Source organism: Anomaloglossus baeobatrachus, chromosome 2, assembly GCF_048569485.1.
Source record: "Anomaloglossus baeobatrachus isolate aAnoBae1 chromosome 2, aAnoBae1.hap1, whole genome shotgun sequence".
NCBI classification, from domain to species: Eukaryota; Metazoa; Chordata; class Amphibia; order Anura; family Aromobatidae; genus Anomaloglossus; species Anomaloglossus baeobatrachus.
In genome coordinates, this window is record NC_134354.1 from 636189550 (window position 1) to 636211784 (window position 22235).

The 22235-nt window shown below is 51.1% G+C and overlaps 1 protein-coding gene across 1 annotated transcript in view; it reads left to right on the forward strand.

Annotated features, from left to right (window-relative positions):
• PRPF40B (pre-mRNA processing factor 40B) overlaps positions 1 to 22235 on the forward strand; it is a 184430-nt gene that overhangs the window by 68666 nt on the left and 93529 nt on the right. The window contains 1 exon segment of the mRNA XM_075336908.1: positions 5552 to 5579. Within this exon segment, the coding sequence (XP_075193023.1) occupies positions 5552 to 5579 (28 nt within the window).

Genomic DNA, 22235 nt, shown 5'->3' on the forward strand with positions numbered 1-22235 from the left:
CAAGGGCTGGACTCAGTGTCCCAAGGTGGATCCTCCAATCTCCAGACTGGCGGCTAGATCCATAGTTGCAGTTCAAGATGGGGCTTCGCTTAAGGATGCCACTGACAGACAGATGGAGCTCTGGTTGAAATCCATCTATGAAGCTATCGGCGCGTCTTTTGCTCCAGCATTCGCAGCCGTATGGGCACTCCAAGCTATTTCAGCGGGTCAAGCGCAAATTGACGCACTCACACGTACGTCTGCGCCGCAAGTGGCCTCCATAACTTCTCAAACGTCGGCATTTGCGTCCTACGCTATTAATGCTGTCCTGGACTCGGCGAGCCGTACGGCGGTTGCAGCCGACAATTCGGTGGCAATCCGCAGGGCCTTGTGGCTACGGGAATGGAAGGCAGATTCGGCTTCCAAAAAGTGCTTAACCGGTTTGCCATTTTCTGGCGACCGTTTGTTTGGTGAGAGGCTGGATGAAATCATCAAACAATCCAAGGGAAAGGAAACATCCTTACCCCAGGCCAAACCAAAATTACCCCAACAGAGGAGGGGACAGTCGAGGTTTCGGTCCTTTCGGGGTACGGGCAGGTCCCAATTCTCCTCGTCCAAAAGGCCTCAGAAGGATCAGAGGAACTCCGATCTATGGTGGTCTAAGTCACGCCCTACAAAGACCGCCGGAGGTGCCGCTACCAAGGCGGCTTCCTCATGACTTACGGCCTCCTCACACCGCATCCTCGGTCAGTGGCAGGCTCTCCCGCTTTTCCGACATTTGGCTGCCACAGGTAAAAGACCGTTGGGTGAGAGACATTCTGTCTCACAGTTACAGGATAGAGTTCAGCTCTCGTCCTCCGACTCGATTTTTCAGAACATCTTCGCCTCCCGAGCGAGCCGATGCTCTTCTGCAGGCGCTGGGCACTCTGAAGGCAGAAGGAGTGGTGGTCCCTGTTCCTCTTCAGCAACAGGGTCACGGTTTTTACTCCAACCTGTTTGTGGTTCCAAAGAAGGACGGGTCTTTCCGTCCTGTCCTGGACCTAAAACTGCTCAACAAACACGTAAAGACCAGGCGGTTCCGGATGGAATCCCTCCGCTCCGTCATCGCCTCAATGTCCCAAGGAGATTTCCTTGCATCGATCGATATCAAAGATGCTTATCTCCACGTACCGATTGCTCCAGAGCATCAGCGCTTCCTGCGCTTCGCCATAGGAGACGAACACCTTCAGTTCGTGGCACTGCCGTTCGGCCTGGCGACAGCCCCACGGGTTTTCACCAAGGTCACGGCTGCAGTAGTTGCGGTCCTCCACTCTCAGGGTCACTCGGTGTTCCCTTACTTAGACGATCTGTTGGTCAAGGCTCCCTCTCAAGAGGCATGCCAGCACAGCCTCACCGCTACTCTGGAGACTCTCCAGAGTTTCGGGTGGATCATCAATTTTCCAAAGTCAAATCTGACACCGGCCCAATCGCTGACATATCTTGGCATGGAGTTTCATACCCTCTCAGCGATAGTGAAGCTTCCGCTGAACAAGCAGCGTTCACTACAGACGGGGGTGCAATCTCTCCTTCAAGGTCAGTCACACCCCTTGAGGCGCCTCATGCACTTCCTGGGGAAGATGGTGGCAGCAATGGAGGCAGTCCCTTTCGCGCAGTTTCACCTGCTCTTCAATGGGACATCCTACGCAAATGGGACAGGAAGCCGACGTCCCTCGACAGGAATGTCTCCCTCTCTCAGGCAACCAAAGCTTCCCTTCGGTGGTGGCTTCTTCCCACTTCATTATCGAAGGGGAAATCCTTCCTACCCCCATCCTGGGCGGTGGTCACGACGGACGCGAGTCTGTCAGGGTGGGGAGCAGTCTTTCTCCACCACAGGGCTCAGGGTACGTGGACCCAGCAAGAGTCCTCACTTCAGATCAATGTTCTGGAGATCAGGGCAGTGTATCTTGCCCTGAAAGCGTTCCAGCAGTGGCTGGAAGGCAAGCAGATCCGAATTCAGTCGGACAACTCCACCGCGGTGGCTTACATCAACCACCAAGGAGGGACACGCAGTCGGCAAGCCTTTCAGGAAGTCCGGCGGATTTTGATGTGGGTGGAAGCCACGGCCTCCACCATCTCCGCAGTTCACATCCCAGGCGTGGAAAACTGGGAAGCAGATTTTCTCAGTCGCCAGGGCATGGACGCAGGGGAATGGTCCCTTCACCCGGACGTGTTTCAGGAGATCTGTTGCCGCTGGGGGATGCCGGACGTCGACCTAATGGCGTCCCGGCACAACAACAAGGTCACGGCATTCATGGCACGTTCTCACGATCACAGAGCTCTGGCGGCAGACGCCTTAGTTCAAGATTGGTCGCAGTTTCATCTCCCTTATGTGTTTCCTCCGCTGGCACTATTGCCCAGAGTGTTACGCAAGATCAGGGCCGACTGCCGCCGCGCCATCCTCGTTGCTCCAGACTGGCCGAGGAGGTCGTGGTACCCGGATCTGTGGCATCTCACGGTCGGCCAACCGTGGGCACTGCCAGACCGACCAGACTTGCTGTCTCAAGGGCCGTTTTTCCATCTGAATTCTGCGGCCCTCAACCTGACTGTGTGGCCATTGAGTCCTGGATCTTAGCGTCTTCAGGATTATCCCAGGAGGTCATTGCCACTATGAGACAGGCTAGGAAGCCAACGTCCGCCAAGATCTACCACAGGACGTGGAAAATATTCCTGTCGTGGTGCTCTGCTCGGGGTTTTTCTCCCTGGCCATTTGCCTTGCCCACTTTTCTGTCCTTCCTTCAGTCCGGATTGGAAAAGGGTTTGTCACTCGGCTCCCTTAAGGGACAAGTCTCTGCGCTCTCTGTGTTTTTTCAGAAGCGCCTGGCCAGACTTCCACAGGTACGCACGTTCCTGCAGGGGGTTTGTCACATCGTTCCTCCTTACAAACGTCCGTTGGAACCCTGGGATCTGAACAGGGTGCTGATGGTTCTTCAGAAACCACCGTTCGAGCCAATGAGGGATATTTCTCTCGCACGACTTTCGCAGAAAGTGGTTTTCCTAGTAGCAGTCACATCACTTCGGAGGGTGTCTGAGCTGGCAGCTCTGTCATGCAAAGCCCCCTTCCTGGTGTTTCATCAGGACAAGGTGGTTCTGCGTCCGGTTCCGGAATTTCTCCCTAAGGTGGTATCCTCTTTTCATATCAATCAGGATATCTCCTTACCCTCTTTTTGCCCTCATCCAATTCACCAATGTGAAAAGGATTTGCACTTGTTAGATCTGGTGAGAGCACTCAGACTCTACATTTCTCGTACGGCGCCCCTGCGCCGCTCGGATGCACTCTTTGTCCTTGTCGCTGGCCAGCGGAAAGGGTCACAGGCTTCCAAATCAACCCTGGCTCGGTGGATCAAGGAACCAATTCTCGAAGCTTACCGTTCTGCTGGGCTTCCGGTTCCCTCAGGGCTGAAGGCCCATTCTACCAGAGCCGTGGGTGCGTCCTGGGTTTTGAGGCACCACGCTACGGCTCAGCAGGTGTGTCAGGCGGCTACCTGGTCGAGCCTGCACACTTTCACGAAACACTATCAGGTGCATACCTATGGTTCGGCGGATGCCAGCCTAGGTAGGCGAGTCCTTCAGGCGGCGGTTGCCCACCTGTAGGACGGAGCCGTTACGGCTCTATTATGAGGTATTATTTACCCACCCAGGGACTGCTTTTGGACGTCCCAATTGTCTGGGTCTCCCAATGAAGCGACAAAGAAGAAGGGAATTTTGTTTACTTACCGTAAATTCCTTTTCTTCTAGCTCCAATTGGGAGACCCAGCACCCGCCCCTGTTTTTTTGTGTACACATGTTCTTCATGTTGAATGGTTTCAGTTCTCCGATATTCCTTCGGATTGAAGTTACTTTAAACCAGTTTATAATTTTTTTCCTCCTTCTTGCTTTTGCACCAAAACTGAGGAGCCCGTGGGAGCACGGGGGGGTGTATAGGCAGAAGGGGAGGGGCTTTACACTTTTAGTGTAATACTTTGTGCGGCCTCCGGAGGCATAGCCTATACACCCAATTGTCTGGGTCTCCCAATTGGAGCTAGAAGAAAAGGAATTTACGGTAAGTAAACAAAATTCCCTTCTTCAGTAGGCGCCAACATTTCTGAGTGAGTTTAAAATCATTTTTTCAGTTGGTCTTATATAATATTCTAATTTTCTGAGTTATGACTTTTAGGTTATCATTGGCTGTAAGCCATAATCATCAACATTATCTGAAATAAACACTTGAAATAGATCACTCTGTAATGACTCTATATATATATGTGATTCCCTTTTTGTATTGAATTACTGAAATAAATTAACTTATTGATGATATTTTAATTTATTGAGATGCACCTGTATATTGTACTCCAACACTCTGAGGCACCAGAAAATTATTCTTTGAGAAAGTTTTTATTTAACCCTATTAGTGCAGTGTAATGGTTTGGCCTTAGACAGCACAAAAATCACAGAAATCGTAAAATATGGCTGAAATAAAATGTCATTTTCAGTTGTTTTTGTTGTTGTTAAAAGCTGTAGCAACCAAAACATTGCAATGCATTTTTAAGCAAGTGAAATATAAGCGAAGTTTTGTTGAAGAATGAGATTGTAAGATTTTCGGAATACAGTTATTTGACTGGTGGGAAACTTTACAAGCACAGACATCCACCAGAGGTGCATATTATTCCACTTCAAATTTAAGATCGCTGTATATAATTGACGACAGCATATGATGATCGGACACTTTTCATCTACCAAAAGATGTAACATATGATGTGACATACTGTACACATAGTACTGCATAACCGGGAAGCACACCCAACTATCATATAAATAAATAGAATTTTATTGAATTGCATAAACAATTAAAACATACTTAAAAACATATACCCACACCAGGGTCTCTCCATAAATTACAGCAGTATTATAAATGGAATGTTCGCTGTGGTCAATAAACATGCAAAATCATCATAGTTTACAACATTCCATTACAACTTTTTGTCCCTGATGAAGCCTACTGGCGATACGCGTGGGGCGTATCCCAGGGTGTCTACAGCTTGCAGCTGATACATGTAGACGGGTTACTACTGGTCTGTATATTTGGTTGGGGCCACTTTGTATTTTCAGCCTCCTTCTATGCTTGAGATCCTTTTACCTTAGGAGGTTATGGGTTGTGGCTGGCTCCAACAGATATGCTGATTGCTTTTATTCTAGTTATAGTTGATTGTATGGAATGTTGTAAACTATGATGATTTTGCATGTTTATTGACCACAGCGAACATTCCATTTATAATACTGCTGTAATTTATGGAGAGACCCTGGTGTGGGTATATGTTTTTAAGTATGTTTTAATTGTTTATGCAATTCAATAAAATTCTATTTATTTATATGATAGTTGGGTGTGCTTCCTGGTTATGCAGTACTTTTTCTCTTCCCCTTCAGATGTTGGTAATACTGCTTGTGACAGCACCCCATTAATACTATAAGTTTATATATATTGCTGTGCACCCAAACCTTAGTACTATACTGTACACATAGGACAGCTATGCTCATAGGACCTCTGTTTTATTTGCAGTATTGATAAAGCAAGAGGAAGACGTTCGGTGAGTTACAGACATTCATGAGATGTACTTGCTTGCAAAAATCGTTTGCCTTTTATTCTATTATAAAAGAATGTATGCAATTGTAGAATATATACAAGTTTGTTGTCACACTTGGACTGGCGTGTGACCGATACACGGTGTAACAGATGAGCACGGACCAACAACTGTTTGGTGGATGGCGTGATACACGAATATCAACCGTGTTGGTAAAGGAGTGGAGGACCCAGACAGAAGGGAGTGGGGGATGAGACACTTCCTGACACTAACCTTTGTCTGGTCCCTATGTGTCACTGATGTCTTTCTGCATTTTGAGACTAGTGACAAATTCAGGACTAGAGAGTCATTTCCATGCTAGGCTCTCAATATTTAATGCATTTCCTTTCTTTTGGCACTTTTACGGTTAAATTTCCTTGCCAGCAGCCTTCTTATTACCTTCTCAGGTGTTTCCGCTTTGGACCACTCACAGTCCCTATATATACCCTCAGCTCCCAGTAGAGGGGGCCGGCTATACTGAATCCTCAGTCTGACACTTGGGCTGGAGGTGGAAGGAGCTGTTGATACCCTTTCTGTCTGATGTGGTGTAGGCTGCAGTCCTGGTGCCTGACTGCAGCCAAGAAGTTGAAGTTTATCCTTTATTGATTTCCCTGTTTGTCTTCCTTCCCTGCTGTGTTGTTTTAGTGCAGCGGTGAGGGTAGTTATCCTTACCTGCTCACTCACTAGCCAGGACTATTGTAGGGTCTTGCAGGTTTCAGGTTCCTGCTGAGCGACAGGTGAGGAACCTGGCACTGAGAGTAGGATACAGTTAGAGGTAAGTGGAGGAGGTGTCCATCTTCCCTCTCATTAGCTAGTGGGACACAGTTGTTAAAGTGCTCCTGGTGTACTCCTTGTTTGTCGTATTGAAACCACTGTTTGTTGTGAGTTTTGCCTCATGCCGGACCTTACCCTAGTCTGTGCATGACGCTAAGCTCCCCTAGCATCCCTATACGAGTCCTTCCCCTCATCGCTGTCATGTGCCTAGTCCCTTCACTCACCTGTATAGTGACAAGGCTGGTGAGTACACCACTACAGTAATGACACACAGTAGAAGGAGGACAGACAGGGGGATAAAAGTATATACAGTACCTATGAACTTCACGGTTGCAGCCTTACACTAAGGGGTACTTTGCACGTTGCGACATCGCTACTGCGATATCGTCGGGATCAAATCTAAAGTGACGCACATCCGGCGTCGGTAGCGACGTCGCAATGTGTAAAGCCTAGATGCACCGATAAACGATCGCAAAAGCGTCGTAAATCGGTGATCTGTGTAGTGTCGGACATTTTCATAATGTCGCACCAATAGGAGATACGATGTTGTTCCTCATTCCTGCGGCAGCACACGTCGCTGTGTGTGAAGCCGCAGGAGTGAGGAACATCTCCTTACCTGCCTCCACCGGCTATGCGGAAGGAAGGAGGTGGGCGGGATATTTACGTCTCACTCATCTCCGCCCCTCCGCTTCTATTGGACGGCTGCCGTGTGACGTCGCTGTGACGCCGCATGACCCGCCCCCTTAGGAAGGAGGCGGGTCGCCGGCCAGAGCGACGTCGCAGGGCAGGTAAGTGTGTGTGAAGCTGCCGTAGCCATAATGTTCGCTACGACAGCTATCACAAGCTATCGCATGTGCGACGAGGGTGGGTACTATTGCGCTCGGCATCGCTAGCATCGGCTAGCGATGTCACAGTGTGCAAAATACCCCTGAGGCCGAAAACACACATCCGTTAAAACCACGTCCGTGTAAAATGGGCCGTTTTTCGGGTCCGTTTTCCGTTTTTTAGGTCCGTTTTTATGGTATTTGTGGCCTGCATGTGTATCCCGTATGCTAGCCGTATGTGCGTGTGGAATGTCCGTGTGTGCGTGAGTGAAATAACTGACGTGTGTGTGTTGCCCGTGTGAAATGTTCCGTGTGTGTGTGTGATGCACAATGTCGTTGATACATGTCGGCTGACAGCAGACAGAGTTGCGCGATGAGAATGAACTCGGGTGAACTTCACCCGACTTCATTGTCATGCCGCGGCTCTTTCTGTGTGCCGCATACTGATTAGCGATCACCCGTGAAGGACTCACCGGTGACTGCTAATCCCCTGAGTGACTGAATTGAGCAGCCCTCTCTTATACTCACCGTTCCCCGATCTCCGGCGCGGCGCTGCACAGCTGTTATAAAAGCTCCGGCGGCTTTTACTATTTTGTAAAAGCCGGCCGCTCATTAATCAATCTCGTATTCCCTGCTTTCCCCGCCCACAGGCGCCTGTGATTGGTTGCAGTCACACACGCCCACCACGCTGAGTGACAGCTGTGTCACTGCACCCAATCACAGCAGCCGGTGGGCGTGTCTATACTGTGCAGTAAAATAAATAAATAATTAAAAAAAACGGCGTGCGGTCCCCCCTATTTTAATATTAGCCAGATAAAGCCATACGGCTGCAGGCGGGTATTCTCAGGATGGGGAGCCGCACGTTATGGGGAGCCCCCCAGCCTAACAATATCAGCCAGCAGACGCCCAGAATTGCCGCATACATTATATGCGACAGTTCTGGGACTGTACCCGGCTCTTCACGATTTTCCCTGGTGCGTTGGCAATCGGGGTAATAAGGAGTTAATGGCAGCCCATAGCTGCCACTAAATCCTAGATTAATCATGTCAGGCATCTCCCCGAGATACCTTCCATGATTAATCTGTAAGTTTGTTAGTGTTTTTTATTTCTAATAAAGGATTTTTCGGGTGTGTCTGTTTTTTAACTGTAACTTACAGATTAATCATGGAAGGTATCTCGGGGAGAGCGTCTGCTGGCTGATATTGTTAGGCTGGGGGGCTCCCCATAACGTGGGGCTCCCCATCCTGAGAATACCAGCCTGCAGCCGTATGGCTTTATCTGGCTGGTATTAAAATAGGGGGGGACCGCACGCCGGTTTTTTTAATTATTTATTTATTCATTTCTTTGTCGCTCCATTGGGAGACCCAGACAATTGGGGTGTATAGCTTCTGCCTCCGGAGGCCACACAAAGCACTACACTCAAAAGTGTAAAGCCCCTCCCCTTCTGCCTATACACCCTCCCGTGCATCACGGGCTCCTCAGTTCTAATGCTTTGTGCGAAGGAGGCACACATGCACGCATAGCTCCACTGTTTAGTCAGCAGCAGCTGCTGACTATGTCGGATGGAAGAAAAGAGGGCCCATACTAAAGGGCCCCCAGCATGCTCCCTTCTCACCCCACTCTTGTCGGCGGTGTTGTTAAGGTTGAGGTACCCATTGCGGGTACGGAGGCTGGAGCCCACATGCTGTTTTCCTTCCCCATCCCCCTTAGGGCTCTGGGTGAAGTGGGATCCTAATCGGTCTCCAGGCACTGAGACCGTGCTCCATCCACAGCCCTGGGGATTCTGCTGGACAAGGAGCCGAGTATCGTCAGGGACAAGGCCCTGCTACTTTGAGGTACTCTGTGTCCCCGTGGGGACCGCGCACAGACACACTGCAGCACTGCTGGGTGTGTTAGTGCACCGGGGACGGCGGCACTGACCGCGCTTGTGCCATTACACACTGCAGCGTAGCTGGGTGTGTTAGTTTACTGGGGACTGCCGCGCTGACCGCCGCTGCCATTTTTACACTGCGGCGCGGCTGGGACTGTTAGTGCGCCGGGGACTTCCGCGCCGACCGCGCTTATACGCCGGCCGCGCTTATCACTTTAGTCCCCGGCTTTTGCGGCCTAGTCTCACTGTTTCCCGCCCACAGGCCTGCCAGTCAGGGGAAGGGCGTGACGCTGCACAGGACGTCAGCGCTGAGAGCTGGAGCATGCTTTGCATACTCCACCCCTCTCACTGAGCACAGTGGGGACGCCGGATTCCCGCACTTTCTAGGGCACGCCCACGGCCCCCTCCTCTCCACAGGACGCCGGCAGCCATTCCTGTCAGCTTTTCTATTGCTGGAGAGGGGAGACAAGCTCTGGGGGTCCCAGACAGGGATTCTGGTGATCACATAAGCAGCACCTGAGGTGCTGACCCCACTAGTGCCAAAGTGTACATATATATTTATATGCTTGTATGCTATACATTGCACTGTACGGTCGCACTATTGATTTTTGGCTATATACCCTCCTGGATTGCTCAGAGGAGATAACAGCATGTTGTCCCCGAAAAGCAAGGGTGCCAAAGCACAGGTTTACTATGCTGCCTGTACCGCATGTACGGCTATACTACCGGCAGGTTCCACAGACCCTCATTGTGTGCAATGCACGGCTCCTGTAGCACTTACTAAGCCGGAGCCTCTGCTAATGGTGGCCCAGGGAGACCCACCTGTTAACACTGTCCAGGTGACGGGGACGGAGTTGGCAGTTTTTGCTGATAGACTTTCTGAGACTATGGCTGGGATGCTCGAAACCTTGCAGTCCAGACCGGTATCTCAGACCATGGGCACTGTTGAATCTTGCACCCTGGTCCCCCCCGTTGGACCAACAATGTGCTCCCGGGGTGTCTCATAGGTCCCAGGGTGAAGGCTCTGACACGGACCGCAGTCCCAGACCTCCTAAGCGAGCTCGCTGGGAGCTTCCCTGGACATCATCACATTGTTCAGGGTCTCAGCAACTCTCTGTATGATGAAGCGGAGGTAGCTGATCAGGATTCTGATCCTGAGGCCGCTCTCAACCTGGATACACCTGATGGTGACGCCATAGTGAATGATCTTATAGCGTCCATTAATCAAATGTTGGATATTTCTCCCTCAGCCCCAACGGCTGAGGAGTCAGCTTTTCAGCAGGAGAGATTCCGTTTCAGGTACCCCAAGCGTACATTGAGTATGTTTCTGGACCACTCTGACTTCAGGGAGGCAGTCCAGAAACACCGAGCTTGTCCATAAGCGTTTTTCCAAGCGCCTTAAGGATACACGTTACCCTTCCCCTCTGACGTTGTCAAGGGCTGGGCTCAGTGTCCCAAGGTGGATCCCCCAATCTCCAGACTGGCGGCTAGATCCATAGTTGCAGTGGAAGATGGGGCTTCACTCAAAGATGCCACTGACAGACAGATGGAGCTCCGGTTGAAATCCATCTATGAAGCTATCGGCGCGTCTTTTGCTCCAGCATTCGCAGCCGTATGGGCACTCCAAGCGATCTCAGCGGTCAAGCGCAAACTGACGCAGTCACACGTACGTCTGCGCCGCAAGTGGCGTCTTTAACCTCTCAGACGTCGGCATTTGCGTCCTACGCCATTAATGCTGTCCTGGACTCTGCGAGCCGGACGGCGGTTGCGTCCGCCACTTCGGTGGCAATATGCAGGGCCTTGTGGCTGCGGGAATGGAAGGCAGATTCTGCTCCCAAAAAGTGCTTGACCACTTTGCCATTTTCTGGCGACCGCTTGTTTGGTGAGCGATTGGATGAAATCATCAAACAATCCAAGGGAAAGGACACATCCTTACCCTAGGCTAAACCGAACATACCCCAACAGAGGAGGGGACAGTCGAGGTTTCGGTCCTTTCGGGGCGCGGGCAGGTCCCAATTCTCCTCGTCCAAAAGACCTCAGAAGGATCAGAGGAACTCCGATTCATGGCGGTCTAAGTCACGTCCTAAAAAGACCGCCGGAGGTACCGCTACCAAGGCGGCTTCCTCATGACTTTCGGCCTCCTCACGCCGCATCCTCGGTCGGTGGCAGGCTCTCCCGCTTTTGCGACTCCTGGCTGCCACGGGTAAAAGACCGTTGGGTGAGAGACATTCTGTCTCACGGTTACAGGATAGAGTTCAGCTCTCGTCCTCCGATTAGATTCTTCAGAACATCCCCGCCTCCCGAGAGAGCCGATGCTCTCATGCAGACGGCGGGCACTCTGAAGGCAGAAGGAGTGGTGGTTCCGGTTCCTTTTCAGCAACCGGGTCACGGTTTTTACTCCAACTTGTATGTGGTTCCAAAGAAGGACGGGTCTTTCCGTCCGGTCCTGGACCTAAAACTGCTCAACAAACACGTAAAAAAAACAGGCGGTTCCGGATGGAATCCCTCCGCTCCGTCATCGCCTCAATGTCCCAAGGGGATTTCCTGGCATCGATCGATATCAAAGATGCTTATCTCCACGTGCAGATTGCACCAGAGCATCAGCGCTCCCTGCGTTTCGCCATAGGGGACGAACACCTTCAGTTCGTGGCACTGCCTTTCGGCCTGGCGACAGCCCCACGGGTTTTCACCAAGGTCATGGCAACGGTAGTAGCGGTCCTCCACTCTCAGGGACACTCGGTGATCCCTTACTTAGACGATCTGTTTGTCAAGGCACCCTCTCAGGAGGCATGCCAACACAGCCTCAACGCTACTCTGGAGACTCTCCAGAGTTTCGGGTGGATCATCAATTTTCCAAAGTCAAATCTGACACCGGCCCAATCGCTGACATATCTTGGCATGGAGTTTCATACCCTCTCAGCGACGGTGATGCTTCCGCTGAACAAACAGCGGTCACTGCAGACAGGGTTGCAATCTCTCCTTCAAGGTCAGTCACACACCCTGAAGCGCCTCATGCACTTCCTGGGGAAGATGGTGGCAGCAATGGAGGCAGTCCCTTTCGCGCAGTTTCACCTGCGTCCTCTTCAATGGGACATCCTACGCAAATGGGACAGGAAGTCGACGTCCCTCGACAGGAACGTCTCCCTCTCTCAGGCAGCCAAAGATTCCCTTCGGTGGTGGCTTCTTCCCACTTCATTGTCGAAGGGGAAATCCTTCCTACCCCCATCCTGGGCGGGGGTCACGACGGACGCGAGTCTGTCAGGGTGGGGAGCAGTTTGTCTCCACCACAGGGCTCAGGGTACGTGGACTCAGCAAGAGTTCTCCCTTCAGATCAATGTTCTGGAGATCAGGGCAGTGTATCTTGCCCTAAAAGCTTTCCAGCAGTGGCTGGAAGGCAAGCAAGATCCGAATTCATTCGGACAACTCCACAGCGGTGGCTTACATCACCACCAAGGCGGAACACGCAATCGGCAAGCCTTCCAGGAAGTCCGGCGGATTTTGATGTGGGTGGAAGCCACGGCCTCCACCATATCCGCAGTCCACATCCCGGGCGTAGAAAACGGGGAAGTAGTCTTTCTCAGTCGCCAGGGCATGGACGCAGGGGAATGGTCCTTTCACCCGGACGTGTTTCAGGAGATCTGTTGCTGCTGGGGGAGGCCGGACGTCGACCTAATGGCGTCCCGGCACAACAACAAGGTCCCGGCATTCTTGGCACGGTCTCACGAGCACAGAGCTCTGGCGGCAGACGCCTTAGTTCAGGATTGGTCGCAGTTTTAACTTCCTTATGTGTTCCCACCTCTGGCACTGTTGCCCAGAGTGTTACGCAAGATCAGGTCAGATGTCGCCGCGCCATTCTCGTCGCTCCAGAATGGCCGAGGAGGTCGTGGTACCCGGATCTGTGGCATCTCATGGTGGGCCAACCGTGGGCACTACCAGACCGACCAGACTTACTGTCCCAAGGGCCGTTTTTTCCATCTGAATTCTGCGGCCCTCAACCTGACTGTGTGGCCATTGAGTCCTGGATCCTAGCGTCTTCAGGGTTATCTCAAGTGGTCATTGCCACTATGAGACAGGCCAGTAAACCAACGTCTGCCAAGATCTACCACAGGGCGTGGAAGATATGCTTGTATTGGTGCTCTGATCAGGGAGTTTCTCCCTGGCCATTTGCCTTGCCCTCTTTTCTTTCCTTCCTTCAATCCGGATTGGAAAAAGGTTTGTCGCTCGGCTCCCTTAAGGGACAAGTCTCAGCGCTCTCTGTGTTCTTTCAGAAGCGCCTAGCCAGGCTTCCTCAGGTACGCACGTTCCTGCAGGGGGTTTGCCACATAGTCCCTCCTTACAGGCGGCCGTTAGAACCGTGGGATCTAAACAGGGTTCTGATGGCCCTTCAGAAGCCACCTTTCGAACCTTTGAAGGATATCTCTCTTTCTCGACTTTCGCAGAAAGTGGTCTTCCTAGTTGCGGTCACATCACTTCGGAGAGTGTCTGAGCTGGCAGCGCTATCATGCAAGGCTCCTTTCCTGGTGTTTCACCAGGACAAGGTGGTACTGCGCCCGGTTCCGGAATTTTTTTCCGAAGGTGGTATCCACCTTTCATCTCAATCAGGATATCTCCTTACCTTCTTTTTGGCCTCATCCAGTTCATCAATGTGAAAGGGATTTGCATTTGTTAGATCTGGTGAGAGCTCTCAGAATCTACATTTCCCGTACGGCGCCCCTGCGCCGCTCGGATGCACTCTTTGTCCTTGTCGCTGGTCAGCGTAAGGGATCACAGGCTTTCAAATCCACCCTGGCTCGGTGGATCAAGGAAACAATTCTCGAAGCCTACCGTTCTTCTGGTCTTCCGGTTCCCTCAGGGCTGAAGGCCCATTCTATCAGAGCCGTGGGTGCGTCCTGGGCTTTGTGGCACCAGGATACGGCTCAGCAGGTGTGCCAGGCGGCTACCTGGTCGAGCCTACACACTTTCACCAAACACTATCAGGTGCATACCTATGCTTCGGCGGATGCCAGCATAGGTAGACGAGTCCTTCAGGCGGCGGTTGTCCACCTGTAGGAAAGGGCCGTTTTATGGCTCTATTACGAGGTATTATTTTACCCACCTAGGGACTGCTTTTGGACGTCCCAATTGTCTGGGTCTCCCAATGGAGCGACAAAGAAGAAGGGAATTTTGTTTACTTACCGTAAATTCCTTTTCTTCTAGCTCCAATTGGGAGACCCAGCACCCGCCCTGTTCCCTTCGGGCTGTTGTTTTTTTTTTTTCGTGTACACATGTTGTTCATGTTGAATGGTTTCAGTTCTCCGATAATTCTTCGGATTGAATTTACTTTAACCAGTTTATTAGCTTTCCTCCTTCTTGCTTTTGCACTAAAACTGAGGAGCCCGTGATGCACGGGAGGGTGTATAGGCAGAAGGGGAGGGGCTTTACACTTTTGAGTGTAGTGCTTTGTGTGGCCTCCAGAGGCAGAAGCTATACACCCCAATTGTCTGGGTCTCCCAATTGGAGCTAGAAGAAAAGGAATTTACGGTAAGTAAACAAAATTCCCTTCTTTACTGCACAGTATTGACATGCCCACCGGCGGCTGTGATTGGTTGCAGTCAGACAGCTGTCACTCAGCATGTGGGCGTGTCTCACTGCAACCAATCATATTTGCCGGTGGGCGGGGAAAGCAGGGAATACGAGATTGATTAATGAGCGGCCGGCTTTTTCAAAAGAGGAAAAGCCGCCGGAGTTTAGAGAACAGCCGTGCAGCGCCGCGCCGGAGATCGGGGAACGGTAAGTATGAGAGAGGGGGGGAACTGACCGATAGACAGCGAGAGGGACAGATAAGACAGAGACCGACATAGAGAGAGACCGACCGACCGACGGACTGAGGGAGAGAACAAAACAGAAAAAGAAAAAAGACCGACATCACATGAAAAAAAGCACAAAACGTAAAGGGAGCAAACAGAGAGGCGTCCGTGTCACTCGGACGTGCGCACAGACCCATTGACTTTCATTGGGTCCGTGCTGCGTGTTGCGTGCTGAAACGGACATGCTTCCGTGCAAAACGGAGACACAAACGTAGCATGCACACGGACCTTAATGAAGAACGCACATGTGTCCTCAAACATTAAATAACATTGGTGCACGTTTGGCCGTGTCTCCGGTATATACGGAAACGGACCAAACACGCACGTGTTTCACGGATGTGTGTTTCAGGCCTAAGGATATGTGCGCACGTGTGCGTATTACATGCAGTTACGCTGCGTTCTGCACCGCAGCGTAACTGCATGCGTCCTGCGTCCCCTGCACAATCTATGGAGATTGTGCAGGGGCCGTGCGCACGTGGCATGTTAGAATGCAGCGATTCGGCTGCTTGCCGAATCGCTGCGTTCTAAGAAGTGACATGTCACTTCTTTCGTGCGTTCTGCATGCTGTCTATAGGGAGAGGCAGCATGCAGAGCGCACGAATCTGCCGGCACCATGCGCTTCAGAACGCAGCTTTTCAGCTGCGCTCTGAGCGCACCTTTTCGGTGCGGTGCAGAGCGCACACGTGCGCACATAGCCTTAGGCTGCAGATGACACAGTTCCAAATAGTAGCACTGCAAAAGCTCCAGCAGCGGATGACCAGCAGCTCTTAATGAACTTCCTCCCTTCACGTAGTGGACACAGACCAGCTGCACCTGAGGAGAACTAACCAGGAGCTGCTAGAAGGAAAATTACTTAAATCTGCGCTGCCCTAAAAGAAAGCAAATACATTTAAAATCCAGAGTCTCAAAAGGCAATGACCCCTGTCCCAAACCTGTCACAAGTCTCAAGACGGAAGACACTGGTGACATTTGTAATCTTTTTGCTTCGGTATCTCTCCATTTACAAGATATGTGTCTGTGAATGAATGTACAGTTGTATTAAATACAAACATTATTTTTTTAGGCGCTAAGTACAGCAGCTGTGCATAGCTCTCTGACAATTTGCTGCAACATATAATTCACATGGTAAGCTGCCTTTGGCTCACAGACTATTGCCTAGAAAAATGCAGTTGTATCCACCTGGCACCTAAAGCCCGCTACACACGCTTCAATATATCTCACAATCCGTCGTTGGGGTCAAGTTGTAAGTGACGCACATCCGGCATCGTTTGTGAGGTATCTGCGTGTGACAGCTACGTGCGATCAGGATTGAACGCAAAACCGTTGATCGCAAACACATCGTATCTTTGTCTAGAATTGAGCGTTTTGTTGCACGAACCTAGTCAATTGTAACGTGTGACATCCCTCATACGATTTTGGTGTCTGAGGCTATGTGCGCAGGTGTGCGCTCTGCACCGCAGCTTAAAAAAGGTCTGCTTCAGAGCGCAGCTGAAAAGCTGTGTTCTGAAGCGCCTCACAATGTCTGTCATTCACTAATCTCTGTCAGTCGGTCACTATCTCTGTCCCTCTCTCTCTGTCCATGTCAGTCTATCCCCCTCTCTCATATACTCACCGATCCCCGATCCCCGGCGCTGCACGGCGTTCACACTGCTCCGGCGGCTTTTACTGTTTTGAAAAAGCCGGCCGCCCATTAAACAATCTCGTATTCCCTGCTATCCCCGCCCACCGGCGCCTATGATTGGTTACAGTGAGACACGCCCCCACGCTGAGTGACAGGTGTTACACTGCAACCAATCACAGCAGCCGGTGGGCGTGTCTATACTGTGTAGTGAAATAAATAATTAAATAATTTAAAAAAACAGCGTGCGGTCCCCCCCAATTTTAAAACCAGCCAGATAAAGCCATACGGCTGAAGGCTGGTATTCTCAGGATGGGGAGCTCCACGTTATGGGGAGCCCCCCCAGCCTAACAATATCAGCCAACAGCCGCCCAGAATTGCCGCATACATTAGATGCGACAGTTCTGGGACTGTACCCGGCTCTTCCCGATTTGCCCTGGTGCGTTGGCAAATCGGGGTAATAAGGAGTTATTGGCAGCCCATAGCTGCCAATAAGTCCTAGATTAATCATGTCAGGCGTCTATGAGACACCTTCCATGATTAATCTGTAAATTACAGTAAATAAACACACACACCCGAAAAAATCCTTTATTAGAAATAAAAAACACAAACATATACCCTGGTTAACCACTTTAATCAGCCCCAAAAAGCCCTCCATGTCCGGCGTAATCCAGGATGGTCCAGTGTCGCTTCCAGCTGTGCTGCATGGAGGTGACTGGAGCTGCAGAATACACAGCCGCTCCGGTCACCTCCACACAGCAAATGAAGACAGCCGCGCGATCGGCTGAGCTGTCACTGAGGTTACCCGCTGTCACTGGATCCAGCGGTGGCCGCGGGTAACCTCAGTGACAGCTCAGCTGATCGCGCTACTCACCTCAGTTGCTGCGTGGAGGTGAGAGGAGCGGCGGTGAGTAGCGCGATCAGCTGAGCTGTCAGTGAGGTTACCCGCGGCCACCGCTGCATCCACCGCTGGATCCAGTGACAGCGGGTAACCTCAGTGACAGCTCAGCCGATCGCGCGGCTGTCTTCAGTTGCTGTGTGAAGCTGACCGGAGCAGCGGCGGTGTATTCTGCAGCTCCGGTCACCTCCATGCAGCAGCGCTGGAAGCGACGCTGGAGCATCCCGGATTACGCCGGACATGGAGGGCTTTTTTGGGCTGATTGAAGTGGTTAACCAGGGTATATGTTTGTGTTTTTTATTTCTAATAAAGGATTTTTCGGGTGTGTGTGTTTATTTACTGTAATTTACAGATTAATCATGGAAGGTATCTCATAGACGCCTGACATGATTAATCTAGGACTTATTGGCAGCTATGGGCTGCCAATAACTCCTTATTACCCCGATTTGCCAACGCACCAGGGCAAATCGGGAAGAGCCGGGTACAGTCCCAGAACTGTCGCATCTAATGTATGCGGCAATTCTGGGAGGCTGCTGACTGATATTGTTAGGCTGGGGGGCTCCCCATAACGTGGAGCTCCCCATCCTGAGAATACCAGCCTTCAGCCGTATGGCTTTATCTGGCTGGTTTTAAAATTGGGGGGGGACCGCACGCCGTTTTTTTAAATTATTTAATTATTTATTTCACTACACAGTATAGACACGCCCACCGGCTGCTGTGATTGGGTGCAGTGTAACACCTGTCACTCAGCGTGGGGGCGTGTCTCACTGTAACCAATCATAGGCGCCGGTGGGCGGGGAAAGCAGGGAATACGAGATTGTTTAATGGGCGGCCGGCTTTTTCAAAATAGTAAAAGCCGCCGGAGCAGTGTGAATGCCGTGCAGCGCCGGGGATCGGGGATCGGTGAGTATATGAGAGAGGGCTGCTCAATTCAGTTACTCAGGAGTTTAGCGGTCACCGGTGAATCCTTCACAGGTGACAGCTAATCAGGACGCGACACAGACAGAGCCGCAGCATGACAATGAAGTCGGGTGAGGTTCACCCGAGTTCATTCTGACAGTGCGGCTCTGTCTGTGTCTGCTGTCATCTGCCATTCACCGCTGCTACATGGCTGTCTGTGTCTGCTGTCAGCGGCCATGTAGCAGAGCTGAATGGCAGATGACATAGTAAAAACGCATCTCTACACATTACACACGCTTGGCAAGTCAATAAATAAAAAAAAAAAAAAGGTGCCCAATGCATACGTCACAGAACACATGATCTAAAGCAGGGGTGGGCAATTAATTTTTCCATGGGGCCGCATGAGAAATTGGGATGGTTTTAGAGGGCCGGACTAATGTAATTAGCTCAGTTCTACCCAATACTGTATATAGTATATATACTATCCCTTCATAAACAAACAGTAAGTTAAACAACAATAAGATTCAATGAAAATGTGGGGGGCATGCACATTACTGGGATCAGTAGAGGGCATAGACATTACTTGGGTCAGTGGAGGGCATAGACATTACTGGGGTCAGTGGGGGGGCAGTGGGGGGCATAGACATTACTGGGGTCAGTGGGGGGCATACACATTACTGGGGTCAGTGGGGGGCTTAGACATTACTTGGGGCAGTGGAGGGCATAGACATTACTGGGGTCAGTGGGGGGCATAGACATTACTGGGGACTGTGAAACAGACATATTGACAGTGGTGGCCTGTGGGGCATGCATACTGACAGTGGTGGCCTGTGGGGCATGCATACTGACAGTGGTGGCCTGTGGGGCATGCATACTGACAGTGGTGGCCTGTGGGGCATGCATACTGACAGTGGTGGCCTGTGGGGCATGCATACTCACAGTGGTGGCCTGTGGGGCATGCATACTCACAGTGGTGGCCAGTGGGGCATGCATACTCACAGTGGTGGCTAGTGGGGCATGCATACTCACAGTGGTGGCCAGTGGGGTATGCATACTCACAGTGGTGGCCAGTGGGGCATGCATACTCACAGTGGTGGCTAGTTGGGCATGCATACTCACAGTGGTGGCTAGTGGGGCATGAATACCAACAGTGGTGGCCAGTGGGGCATGCATACTCACAGTGGTGGCTAGTGGGGCATGCATACACACAGTGGTGGCTAGTGGGGTATGCATACTCACAGTGGTGGCTAGTGGGGTATGCATACTGACAGTGGTGGCCAGTGGGGCATGAATACCGACAGTGGTGGTCAGTGGGGCATGCATACTGACAGTGGTGGCTAGTGGGGCATGCATACTCACAGTGGTGGCTAGTGGGGCATGCATACTCACAGTGGTGGCTAGTGGGGCATGCATACTCACAGTGGTGGCTAGTGGGGAATGCATACTCACAGTGGTGGCTAGTGGGGCATGCATACTCACAGTGGTGGCCAGTGGGGCATGCATACTCACAGTGGTGGCCAGTGGGGCATGCATACTGGCCTTGGGGACGCTGAGGGCACAGGCAGGCAGCACAGCAGCAGAGGCTGAGGGCTCCTCTGGCTGCTTTCTCTGAGTCCCCTGTGTGTCTGCTTCCTCTATTGCAGGCACAGGGGGGACCTGAGAAGGCACAAGTGCTGCTCCCCTGCTCCCCCCTTCTGCAGCCACTTTGCCCTCTCACCGGTGCTACTTCTGCACAAGTGCACAGTACCTCAGTTTGTAGACCAAACGTTTTTGAAGTGGCCGGTCATGTGAGGATCCCAGGGTAGAAGGGGCAGGCAAAGGGGGCGCGGCCAGCATCGACAGAGCAAGAGGAGGGGACAAGGGAGGCATCCGAGGAGTGTGATCAGCAACCAGAGGAGGCATGACAGGCAGAGTGGGGGCGTGGCAGCTGCTTATCACTGCACTGCGGGAATCATAGCTCCCGGCAGTGAGAGCAAGGCTGAGGCATAGATCAGGCCACGCCTCCAACTCTTAGCAAGACGGGCGGGCCGGTCACAGACAATAGGCGGGCCGCATCCGGCCCGCGGGCCGCCCCTTGCCCAGGTCTGATCTAAAGGATCGCACATAAAATTGATCAATTTAACATAGACTACTAACGCACATGTGACAGCAAATGAACGACCTACGTGCAATCTCATAAGATCCCGTATGCAACCTGGGCGTGTCACATCGCAAATGCGATTGTACAACTAATTGCAACGTGTAAAGCAGGCTTTAGGCTATGTTCTGTGTTAGGAATTGCGCTTTTTCTTTTTGTTGTACTAACACAAATTAATATATATTTTATATGCAGCAAAATTAGAAAGTGAATACATTTGTGGAAATATGATCACTAGTGGGAAGTGCTAAAGACAAAAGTAAAGGCCACTTTACACGCTGCGATATCGTGACCGATATCGCTAGCGTGGGTACCCACCCCCATCGGTTGTGCGACACGGGCAATTCACTGCCCGTGGCGCACAACATCGCGCGGACCCGTCACACTACTTACCTGCTCTGTGACGTCGCTCTGACCGGCGAACCGCCTCCTTTCTAAGTGGGCGGTTCGTTCAGCGTCACAGCGACGTCACAGCTGTGTCACTGAACCGCCGCCCAATAGAAGCGGATGGGCGGAGATGAGCGGGACAAACATCCCGCCCACCTCCTTCCTTCCGCATTGCGGGCGGGAGGCAGGTAAGGAGAGTTTCCTCGTTCCTGCGGTGTCACACGGAGCGATGTGTGCTGCCGCAGGAATGACGAACTACATTGTTACTGCAGCAGCAAGGATATTCGAGAATGGACCCCCATGTCACCGATGAGCGATTTTGCACGTTTTTGTGACGATGCAAAATCGCTCATAGGTGTCACACGCAACGGCATCGCTAAAGCGACCGGATGTGCGTCACAAATTCCGTGACCCCAACGAGATCGCTTGAGCGATGTCACAGCGTGTAAAGCGGCCTTTAGTTTCTAGTGATGGGCAAAAAAGTGAAATGTTCGAGATTGGAATATTCGTACCGAGTACTTACAGTGCCTTGCGAAAGTATTTGGCCCCCTTGAATTTTTCAAACTTTTCCCACATTTCAGGCTTCAAAGATAAAGATAAAAATTTGAATGTTATGGTGAAGAATCAACAACAAATGGGACACAATTGTGAAGTTGAACGATATTTATTGCTTATTGCTTATATTATTTAAGCTAATACTTTATAACGCCACCTTTTGCTGCGATTACAGCTGCAAGTCGCTTGGGGTATGTCTCTATCAGTTTTGGACATCTATTTCGGCACATATCGTTTGGCATTGTGCCCAAATAGTTTAATTTTGGTTTCATCTGACCAGAACACCTTCTTCCACATGTTTGGTGTGTCTCCCAGGTGGCTTGTGGCAAACTTTAAACAACACTTTTTATGGATCTCTTTGAGAAATGGCTTTCTTCTTGCCACTCTTCCATAAAAGCCAGATTTGTGCAGTGTATGACTGTTTTCTTATGGACAGACTATCTCACCTCAGCTGTAGATCTCTGCAGTTCATCCAGAGTGATCACGGGCCTTTTGGCTGCATCTCTGATCAGTCTTCTCCTTGATTGACATGACATTTTTGATGGACGGCCGGGTCTTGGTAGATTTGCAGTGGTATGATACTCCTTCCATCTCAATATGATCGCTTGCACATTGCTTCTTGGGATGTTTAAAGTTTTGGAAATCTTTTTGCAACCAAATCCGGTTTTAAACTTCTCCACAACAGTATCACGGACCTGCCTGTTGTGTTCATTGGTCTTCATTATGCTATCTGCACTTTAAACAGAACACTGAGACTATCACAGAGCAGGTGCATTTATACAGAGACTTGATTACACACAGGTGGATTATATTT